At 50.6% G+C, this 11,165-nt stretch overlaps 1 protein-coding gene across 1 annotated transcript in view; it reads right to left on the bottom strand.

The window, feature by feature from the left end:
- Positions 1 to 6,411: 6,411 nt before the first annotated feature.
- LOC308467631 (uncharacterized protein) overlaps positions 6,412 to 11,165 on the bottom strand; it is a gene marked incomplete at both ends in the record, with an annotated part of 178,229 nt that continues 173,475 nt past the window's right edge. The window contains 2 exons of the mRNA XM_080989367.1: positions 6,412 to 6,463; positions 8,296 to 8,431. Coding sequence (XP_080845493.1) covers positions 6,412 to 6,463; positions 8,296 to 8,431 — 188 coding nt within the window. The remainder of the gene's footprint in view (positions 6,464 to 8,295; positions 8,432 to 11,165) is intronic.

Here is an 11,165-nt window from a genome sequence, read left to right as displayed (position 1 = left end):
CTTGAGGCAGCCCTGACAGTAAGTCCCTTCTCAAAAAAACTGCAAAAAAATTTTTTTTGCAAAGCTCACGAAGTTTGGCAGACATGACTACTGAGGAGCAGATAACGACCCTGCAAAACGCAGTCGCTGAACTCTCCGTTGCAGTACGGGTCTCTCAGAAGACAGTTGCCGAAGCAGAAGCGCGATGCCAGGATCTGCAAGCCAGGTGGGATCAGGCGTGCAAAGAGGGGTTCCCGGGGTCCAGATCAGAGGGAATCGCTCTCGGACGGAGGGGGGGCAATTTAGTAGCCCACTTCGATGGGAACCTGAAGCATTATCCCAATTTCAGAGCAGACGTCCTATACGCGCTGCATTTGCTTCGAAAAGACTTCAAAGATGAGGAGGAGAAAGTAGGCTTTATTGTGTCCCATTTGCATGGGGAAGCTAGAACCTGGTTACGCAATTTGTGGCGCGAAGATGGTCTTGCCCGCAGGGACTCTGACGAATTTATCAAAGCCATGGACGCTTGCTTCCAATCTACCGTTGACGTTGATGTGGCGCGCCAGGAGATGCATGGATTGCGGCAGGGCAAGGCTACAGTGCGTCAGTACCATTCTCGCTTTTTTGCATTGTTGAATGTGCTGGGCTGGGAAAAGGACTCCCTGGCAGTGAGAGACTTGTTTTGGGAGGGGCTTCATGGCTCAGTAAAAGATGAGCTGGCTAGGGGAGACAGACCTCAAACCCTAGCAGACGTCGTCCAGAGGGCACTCACAATAGGGGTGCGCCACGAAGAACGCCCTTGGCACAGTGAGGAGGGGCGTCACGTCCGCCCACCAGCTAGAGCGCCTCCTTTTCTTCTTCCCAGGGACCTGGGACGTACAAATCCCTCGCCTATGCTGAAGGGAGGGGAGGAGCCAATGGAGCTGGGTCGTGCAAAGGCTCAGTCAGCTGCCGGAGCCTCAGCGTCCGGAGCAGTCAAGGCGAAGCCTCCTAGAGGGACCAGGAAGTGTTACATCTGTGACAGTCCACAGCACATGGCTAAAGAGTGTCCCCAGAGGCTCCAGAAGCACACTGCAGCCTTAGCAACAGTAACAGGGGAAGAGTTCCAAGGAGAACAGTTTCAGGGAAACGAGAATGCCTGGATGGAAGCAGAGATGCTGGGGCTCCACCAGGCAAGTCAGTGAAGCAGTCCCCAGCGCTTTTGCAGCCTACAGACCCCTTACCACCCAAGCCAGTGGTGCAGCTCACTGCTACTCTCCAGCTACCTAATGGACTCACCCTGGAAGTCCCCATTACGATTGACTCAGGGAGCAACGCAGACTTCGTGGGGATGCAGTTCATCAAGCAGCATCGCATAGCGCTACTACCAGCCACGCTGCCTCTGAACGTCGTCACGGTAGATGGCAGAAAGTTGCTGGGTGGGCAAGTGGTACAACAGACGCCACCCATGCTGCTGAAAATTGGGAATCATCGCGAGGTCATCAGTTTCAATGTCACCCAACTGTCAGACACGCCTATAGTGTTAGGCATGAGTTGGCTGGATAGACACAGCCCATCATTAGCGTGGTACCAGCGGCAGCTCACCTTTGGCTCGTCCTACTGCGCACTACATTGCATCCAGACAGGCCAGGAGGAGGAGGGCCAGGAGGAAGGGCAGCAGTTGCATCTAGGCATGGTGCAGGCAGTGCCCCACAAGTACAAGGGGTTTTTGGAGGTCTTCTGTGAAAAGGAAGCTGACCAATTACCACCCCACCGGCCCTACGACTGTGCAATTGACCTCTTACCAGGGGCGACGCTGCCGACTGCGAAGCTGTATTCCATGTCTGAAGATGAAATGCAGGAACTCCGGGAGTTCATAGATCACAATTTGAAGCGGGGATTCATCCGAGAATCCAAGGCCGTGGGGGGCAGTCCTGTGTTTTTCGTGAAGAAGAAGGACACGCCCCAAAAAAGGCTCATTGTGGACTATAGGGCCATCAACTCGATGACAAAGCCCAAGGCCTTCCCCATGCCCAAGATTGACGACCTGCTCGCGACGGTGAGGAAGGGGAGGATCTTCACCAAGTTGGATCTACGCGGAGCATACAATCTAATACGCATGAGGGAAGGTGACGAGTGGAAGACGGCCATGTTCACGCCGCTGGGCACCTATGAATACAGAGTTATGCCGTTTGGTCTCCAAAATGGCTCCCACTGTTTCCAAGCATTCATGCACCACGTGCTAGCAGGACTCCTCTACAAGAAGTGCGTATGCTTCCTCGACGACATTCTGATCTTCTCAGAATCGCAGGAGACTCACGAGAGAGACGTAAAGGAGGTCCTGCAGAGGCTACGGGAGCACAGGCTCTACGCCAAACTGGAGAAGTGCCAGTTCGACGTGACGGAGGTGGATTTCCTGGGCTACCGACTGTCCGACAAGGGACTAGCCATGGACAGCGCCAAAGTCCGCGCGGTGTTGGACTGGAATAGTCCGCGCAATCGGAAGGAGGTCCACAGGTTCGTCGGTTTCGCCAACTTTTACCGCAAGTTCATCAGGGGTTTCGCGAAAGAGACGGCAGCTATCACGGACACCCTCAGTTCCAAGAAGAAAAAGTTCACCTGGACGGACCAGGCGGAGCAGTCCTTCAGGAGACTTAAGAGTCTCTTCGCGTCCGAAGACCAGCTGCTACACGTGAATCCCGGCAGGCCCATGCGGGTTGAGACTGACGCATCTGACAGAGCAGTGGGGGCCGTCCTCTTGCAGGAAGATCCGCAAGGGAACTGGAGGCCCTGCGCTTTCTATTCCCGGAAGCTCAGCAAGTCGGAACAGAACTACACCATCTGGGACAGGGAGTTGTTGGCCATCCACGCGGCTTTCAAGGCGTGGCGGCACTTCCTTATCGGAGCCAAGCACACCGTGCAGGTCCGCACGGACCACAAGAACCTAGAGTATTGGCGCACGGCGAAGCTCCAGAGCCAGAGGCACATGAGATGGGCGGAGTTCTTTGCGGATTTCGATTTCCGGATAGAGTATATCCCGGGAGACAACAACGTCATAGCGGATGCGCTCTCCAGGAAACCGCAGTATCTCGAGGAAGCGGCACCAGTGGCAGCCAGGCACATTTTCGCACCGCAAGCGTGGGCGTGCGCTTCCGCCGCCGTGGACCTGGACGCGGTACGACGCGCGCTACAGACGGATCCGTTCGCACAATCCAAGATGGAGGAGGTGCGAAGAGGGACAGCAAAGGACGGCGAATTTCAGATACGCGACGGTCTGCTGACCCGCAAAGGTGCTCTCTACGTGCCCGGAGACGATCTCCGCACGAAGGTTTTACAGCAGTTACACGACGCACCCAGCGCGGGTCACTTCGGCAAAGAAAAGACGGCGGACTTAGTAGCCAGAGACTTTTGGTGGCCCCAGATGCGGGGAGAGGTCGCGGATTACGTCACCAGGTGTGACATTTGTCAGAGGTCCAAGCCAGTGCACAAGAAGCCAGCGGGATTGCTGGAACCGCTGGAGACGCCACTACAGCTGTGGGAAAGGGTGGCGCTGGACTTTGTTACTGATCTGCCCAGTTCGCGGGGCAAGACGGCGGTGCTTGTGGTTGTAGACCTGTTCACCAAGATGGCGCACTTCATTCCTTGCGCGAAGGTGGCAACAGCGGAACAGACCGCCAAGCTGTTCATAGACCACGTGTTCCGGGTGCACGGCTTACCGCGGTCCATCCTGTCCGACCGGGGTCGCCAATTCATTTCCAGTTTCTGGCAGAAGCTCCTGGGCATCCTGAATGTCAAGATCAACTTAGCGTCGGCGAGACACCCGCAAACCAACGGCCAAGCGGAGAGGGTCAACGCCATCATGCAGCAGTACCTGCGATGTTACGCCAATCAAAAGCCTGCAACTTGGGTGGACTACTTGCCGATGGCCGAGTTTGCCTACAACAACACGAAGCACGCATCAACGGGGGTGACACCGTTCTTCGCCAACAATGGGCGACATCCCAGAACCTTCCCGGCGTTGGAGACAACGACGCAGGGGGAGTCGCAGGGAGCTGAGCATTTAGCAGCAGAATTGCAGGAGGTCCACGAGGAGCTACGACGGCACTTGGAACTAGCTAAACACGCCTACAAAGTGCAGGCAGACAGGCACAGGAGGGCAGGAGAAGACATCCAGGTGGGGGACTGGGTATGGTTAGCAGCCCAGGCGGTACCGGCCAAGTCGTTAGCTAAGAAGAAGCTAGGACACAAACAGTTAGGGCCATACCAAGTTGAGGGCAGGATCAATCCCGTAGCTTTTCGGTTGACCCTCCCAGAAGGTTCCCGAATGCACCCGGTCTTTCATAGGTCGGTGCTTACACCATACAAGGCCCCACACAGATTTCAGGAGCCAGGGACGGCACCAGACCCACGTAGAGAGTCACCGGGGGGGGGAGTCACCGAGGACCCCGACACTCAACGAGGTCACGGAAATTCTGGACTCGAGATGGGGGGAGGAGGGAGTGGAATACCTCCTCGCCAGGGAAGGTACCCCGGCCAGCGCCAACAGTTGGGTGCCAGATTATGCTCTGGAGGAACCTCTTCTTAAAGACGAGTTCCATGCACTCTTCCCACACAGGCCCATGCCAGAGGAGTATTTTGACGACTGGCTTTTTACGCCCACACTTTCAGGCAGCACCTTCCGGGGGTTCTCCTCCGCAGAGGAGACCACGCCGGAATCGAGCCCTCCAAGGGGATCGTGCTCGGGGGTGGACACGGACCGCTCTTATTGGTGGGACGATCAACCAGAAGTGGGGTGGCGAAGGGGGCCTTGGCAAGCAGCATCGCCTGAAGTAACAGGGGGAGGGAAGGGTTTGGATGTGTTGGGGGAGGACCCCGGTTTCGAGCACGCATACACTGAACTGGAAGCAGAGGAGATCGACGTCGATGAACTGTATCCAGCGTCTACCCCCGCTACAACGGAGCTCCCGGAACCTGCGCCCGAGCAGCGGGAGGGGGGAAGGGGGGCTTCGAGGGGGGGATGGATGTCAGGGGTTCAGGGACAGAGGCACAGGGTAGGCAGGGGATGGAGAGCGATGGGGATGAATCCCAGGACAGCGAGGAAGAGGATGACAATGACTCTAGAGATTCCATGAGTCTTTCCAGCGAATCAGAGGATTCCCAGAAGGGGGCGTTGGTGGTCAAGGCCAGGGGAGCCCCAGGGGGGACTTGTCAGGAGCAGGGGGCCAGCGGGGGACCCCAAAGTGGCAGCTGGGCGTCAGGACCAGCCTCCCCGCCAGAGTGCAGCGAAGGGGGTGGAGGTTCCAGTGTATCAGGGGAGGCGGCTCCGGCAGTAGAGAAAGGAGGGAGGTCGGAGCAAGCCACCCTCCCGGAAGGGGAGGGGAGTAGTGAAGGGAGTAGCGTAGCTGTCAAAAGGAAAGTTAGAGGTTGGGGGCGCGCGCCAAGTTCAAATGTAGAGGCGCGCGGAAGTACAGGGAGCCCGGAGGAGGGGCCAGGTCCCAAAGCCCGCAGGAGGGGGCAAGAGCAGTCTGATTCCGCGTCGGAGGAATCCAGGAGGGGCGAAACCCCAGCGGGCAGAAAGACCCTGCGGAAAAGGAAAGAGAGAAAGAGGTGGAGCAGCGCAAGCCTCTTAAACTGGTGCAGGGCAGGGACAGATTCAGAAGGGACTTCAGCGGTCTAAGCCTAGCAGACGTAGGGCTGCGCGCCTCGGATCTGAAGCAAACAATGAACTGCAATAAACACTTTTGTATATAAGAAAAGAAAGGCGTTGGTCTTTTGTGAGCTGAGACTTGAGGCAGCCCTGACATTATTATTATTAACCTGAGGATTGCTTGTAATAATAATAATAATAATAATAATAATAATAATAATAATAATAGTAAATGTATTTTTAATCTCCTGTCAGAAGCCGCCCAGAGTGGCTGGGGAAACCCGGCCAGATGGGCGGGGTAGAAATAATAAATTATCATCATCATTATTATTATCAAGTAGGGGCAGGAATCACTAAAACGCCCCCCCCCCAAGATGAAACAACATGAAGGTTTTCGTCCACCATTGGGGATTATTGCAGTAAGAGGTCCCAACACACTTGACTGGTGTATAGATTTTAAAATGGAGCTTGGCATGCACTTAAGAAACCTAAAATGAAAATTAAGATCCATTGGAAAATATAGTCTGGCCCCCCACAAGGTCTGAGGGACAGTGGACCGGCCCCCTGCTGAAAAAGTTTGCTGACTCCTACTATATGGTAATTTAGGGACCTAATAGGTCTCTAAAGCCATTTGCACATAACAAATAGGAGCCTACACAACACAAAACACTGTTGCTGTCGGTCAGTTTTATTTTATTTGTTTTTTATCTTCTATTTTGGAAATGTACATCCAGAGGTTTTTTCCCCTTTTAAAATTTTTTGGGGGCCTCCAAGAGACTGGGGCCCTAAACTAGAGCTTGTTGAGCTTATACGTAAATCCGGCACTGGGTGTCCTTCTGACTTTCCAAGGCAGCCCACCTTAGTCACCAAAAGCACAGATGACCAGAGGTATTTACATTTTTAGACACGCTATTCACAACTTAACAGCAACGGAATGGCAATATGAAAGCAGAATAGCTAATATTACGGATGGATTGAATGACTGCCCCTTATTGATTTACCGCATTTCCCCATGTATAAGACGCCCCCATGTATAAGATGACCCCTCTTTTTTGAGCCCAAAATAAAGAAAGAAATAATGGCAACATTCCATGTATAGGACAACCCCCCCCCCATTTTAAGCTTGGGGAGGGGAATATAGTCTTATACAGGGAAAAATACAATACCTTTCATACCTAGACAAGATAAAACATTGTTTTTAGATGCTACAACCACAGCAAGATTACTAGCCTAACGATGAAAGCAAGAAGAGATCCCAACGAAAGAAGAGAGGCAGATGAAATTAATGGACTATGCTGAATTGGTGAAATTGACTGGGAAAATTCGGAACTGGCAGGACCAGAATTTCTTGAAAGACTGGAATAAATTTATGTTGTATTTAAAAGACAACTGTAAACAATTGACATCACTAGTAGGGTTACAAGAAGCTTTGTAGGTTAAATTATCATTTATTACTTAATGCAATTCACAAATTGTTTTTTAAGATTATGATTTAACAGTAATATTAATAAGAACAAAATGCATACCAGAGATTGAGTTGGAAAACCATTGCGTGGACAGGCGGAGTCCCCAGATCCCGAGCGGTCCCCCCCCCCCCCCGTCATGTGGAATAACGACTCAAGACAACGTGCTATGGGATTAAATTGGCCACAACTTTATTAAATTTCAAATGTGGGTAGACCTTGGCTCAGGCATTGGGCATTCTCCCTCCCCAGTCCCCAGCCGGGGACCTAGGGAGCATCAGGGTTATCCAGTGTGTGTGGGGGGGATGGGCCGGCTCTGGAGAACATATGTTCAAGCAGAGATAGCCGCCCCTGTTACGCCGCCGCTGCAGGGGAGAGCAATGACGACCTTTCGGCGTACGGTCAAAGCCTCCCTTCAGAAACCCCTTTAACGGGGAACCCTGGTATCGCCGCCGCAGAGGAAGATGGACTAAAGGATTCCGCCCAAGGCCTGATACTGCCAAAGTTGTGACGTTTTGCTACGGGAAAGGCGAAACCTGCCAATGCAGGGAAATTCCTTTCCGGCCCTTTAACAGCAACCTTGACGTAGCAACGCCCGCATACCTGTGAAGAAAAGTTAACCTGCAAAACCTGTGAAGAAAAGTTAACCTGCAAAATAAGACATTAACTGAGGGTGGGTAGGGTGGGAGAAGCTCTGGAGCCAAGTGAGGATTCCCAGGTAAGATCCTCCCTCTATTGTGTGAGCAGGTAATCCCTCCCCTACCTGGCCTGGTCTCCTTGGCAATGCTTCCCCCAGGTGGGATTGGACAACTGACTGAGGTAGGCGGAGACCTCCAGGTATCCCACCTGAGGGAAGGCAAGCCAAGCCTATGCTGATGGAGCTGCTCCAGATCTAGGGGCTGCGCGTCCACGCAAAGGGCGTCCCCCGTTTTAAGCGGGGAGCGGTCATTAGTCAAGGAGGGAAGTTCTAGGCTTATCAGCCAAACGTTTCTATATTTAATTTATAGGAAAGTTGTTATGATGGAAAATTTTGAAAAACCAATAAAATTATAAATATAAATATATATATATTAGAGATTAATTTGGAAAACCATTAGTCGAGGAGGAGGGAAGTCTTAGGCTGAAATAGCCAAATGGTTTTATATTTTGTATAATAGATGGATGTTTCAATGGAAAATATTTGGAAAAACCAATAAAAATTATTATAAATATTTAAAAATACAGTACCTTTCCTCCTCTTCTCTTTGAGCTCTCTCCTGGTCTTCGTGCTCCCTCTGCTCCCTCACAAGATGGTGCTTCTCGGCCAAGATCCTCGCTGCGTCTTCAGCTGTTGTGGTCGCCGGAGCGGTTTTGCTACTTGCATCTGGAAAAAGAAGGGGTCGGAATGAATGGAGCCAGTTGTCGGCGCAACCGCCTTATCCTCTGAAAAGCGTTCCCTGTATTAAGTCCTGTTTCCTGCCTAGGCAGTGAAAGCCAAAAGTTAGCTATTTTGTATCAGATGGGATGTTGTGTTTGGAAAACAAGTGCAGAAACCAATAAAAACATTATATATGTGTTTGTTTGTGCCTCCCATGAAATCGGATCCCCAGTAGTGCCAGAAATTCAGGGTCAATACATTTGGAGGGAAACCAAAATGCTCGTTTACAAAGCTATTTTACTACCAACCTTACTGTATGCTTGTGAAACATGGACCACTTATCAACGCCATCGCCAACTCCTCCAAAGTCTCCATCAGAGGCAGGTATGACCAAAGTTTTGGTGGACCTGTGGCAGTATATATGTCATGGGGTAAAATCCTAAAAAAAGCTCAACAACTTTGGTTGGTCCTCACGCATGTTCACTTCATCAAATCTGGCCCTATTTGAAAAAAGTTTGGGCACCCCTGATCAAAGGTGTCTCTGGAAATTTTTACATATCACTCGGGAATGCAGGCGAACTAATGCCAGCGTACTGGAAGAAGCAAAGATTGCCAGTGTTGAAGCAATGATTCTTCAACCTCAACTTTTGACCAGTCGTGTTGCGTATCATCTTCCAAAGCAACTCCTCTATTCCGAATTTAAGAATGGAAAGCGTCGTGCTGGTGGTCCACAAAAGAGGTTGAAAGATTTCAAGGCAAAGCTGAAAAAACGTAGTATAACACCGACAACTGGGAAACACTGGCCGGTGAGCGCTCCAATGGGAGAACAGCCTTGACCAAAGGTGTCCTGGGCTTTGGAGACACTCGAACTCAGGACGCAAGGGAGAAACGGGTGAAGAGGAAGGAAGCCTCACCGGTATCGACTCCCGTCTGGAAACCAATGTCCCCACTGTGGAAGGACATGCGGATCCAGAATTGGCCTGCACAGTCACTTGCAGACTCACTGTTAAAACTGTGTTTATGGAAGACAATCTGACTTGGCTACAAGGGATCGCCAAAGAGAGGAGGGGGGGAGGAGGGGGAGAAAAATAAAAAGAAGGAGGAGAAAAAGAAGGAGGAGGAGATCCTGAAGGTAGAGTAAGGTGATCCTCACCTTCAATTCAGTAAAGAACAAGAGCCCAATTAGCACAACCCCTCGAGTTGATGTAGGAGTTCCCATAGCTCTGTGGAACGGTACATGCAATGGAGGTAGAAGACCTCCAGTTCAAGCCTTATAAAGGTATAAAGACCAGGGTGGATTTGATTGAAATCCAATCAATTTAAATCCCGATTTAAATCACTAGTCAGTAAGACTTACCGTAATTTAAATCATTTTTTTTAACAGAAAGGTTCAACCTTGCTGGCATCCTCTTCATATTGACAACCAGAGGAAGGTTTCCTTTTCGGAGGAATAATTTTTTACAGTTCTATCAAAATGACTGATTTGGTTCTACTCTTAGAAATACATTGACGGATAATGATGAAATGATGGTGAGGTTTAATAAGTTAACGGTTTCTGTTTGGACAACTTTTCTGCTGTACAGTCATACTTCGGGTTCAAGACGCTTCAGGTTGCGTTTTTTTGGGTTACGGACCCACCAAAATCCGGAAGTACCAGAACGGGTTACTTCCAGGTTTCAGCGGTTGCGCATGCGCAAAAACGCTAAATTGCGCTTTGCGCATAAGCACCGAATCGCAACCCGCGCGTGCACAGATGCGCTGCTGCGGGTTGCAAACACTGCGGGTTGCGAATGTGCATCCTGCACGGATCACGTTCAGAACCTGAGCGTCCACTGTACTTGATTGGAAGGAGAAAAATAATCATTTCTGTTATGTGTGCCGGTGTGGTTGCTTGAGAGCGAACAGGCAAGACCCCCACTGGTCTTTTCAAAGTCTTTATTATCGATGCAAAAACATTCACAGTGCAGAACGTCTCAATTCCATGTTTTGCTCAGTCACTAGCAGAATCTGGGAGTGGGCGGTCCTTAAACTTTCCCCAGCAGAATAGTCTCTTGACCCCCATCCTACGCCTCCCCTCTCTGCGCGTAAACCGACTGCTCAGAGAGGGCGTGGGCAGAGGGGGACCTGCCTCCCCCCCCTGCTTATTTCAGGCTCAGTGCTCTGGCTGTCCCTTGCATACTCTGAGCCCTGCATCCCTTCTAGGGCCCTGCATCCCTTCCCCACTGGAGGTGTATCTTCCCTCCTCCACAGAGGAAGTGCTGCTTCTCACGATCTTTGGATGCTCCCTGTAACCCAACTGCCCTTCCACCTCTCGCCTCTGAGCTGATGGCAGTTCCCTGAAAATTTCCTTTGTAACAATTTAAACCATTTATTTCGCTAAAACAATAACATGGTAGCATATGGATCCATATTTGTTAACTGATGTGGTTAAACTATTAGAAATACATTGAAAGATAATTATGAAATTATTGTGTGGTTTAATAAGTTAACTGCTTCTATTTGGACAACTTTTGTGCTGTACTAGATTGGAAGGATAAAAATAATCATTTCCTTCATAACAATTTAAACAATTAATTTCACTAAAACAATAACATGATAGCATATAACAAGTTTAATCAAGATGGCGCTGGGGTAAGACGCACCTGTTAGAGCTCCTCAATTAGATGTTGGGGGCTCCTACTCCTACAAAAGGCTAAACTAATTGTAAATAATGTGGTGACGGAAGAATTTAGGATAGAAA

This window comes from Podarcis pityusensis (genome assembly GCF_964106645.2).
Source record: "Podarcis pityusensis genome assembly, chromosome: W".
Lineage (NCBI taxonomy): Eukaryota > Metazoa > Chordata > Lepidosauria > Squamata > Lacertidae > Podarcis > Podarcis pityusensis.
This window is presented reverse-complemented; position numbering and strand designations above follow the sequence as displayed.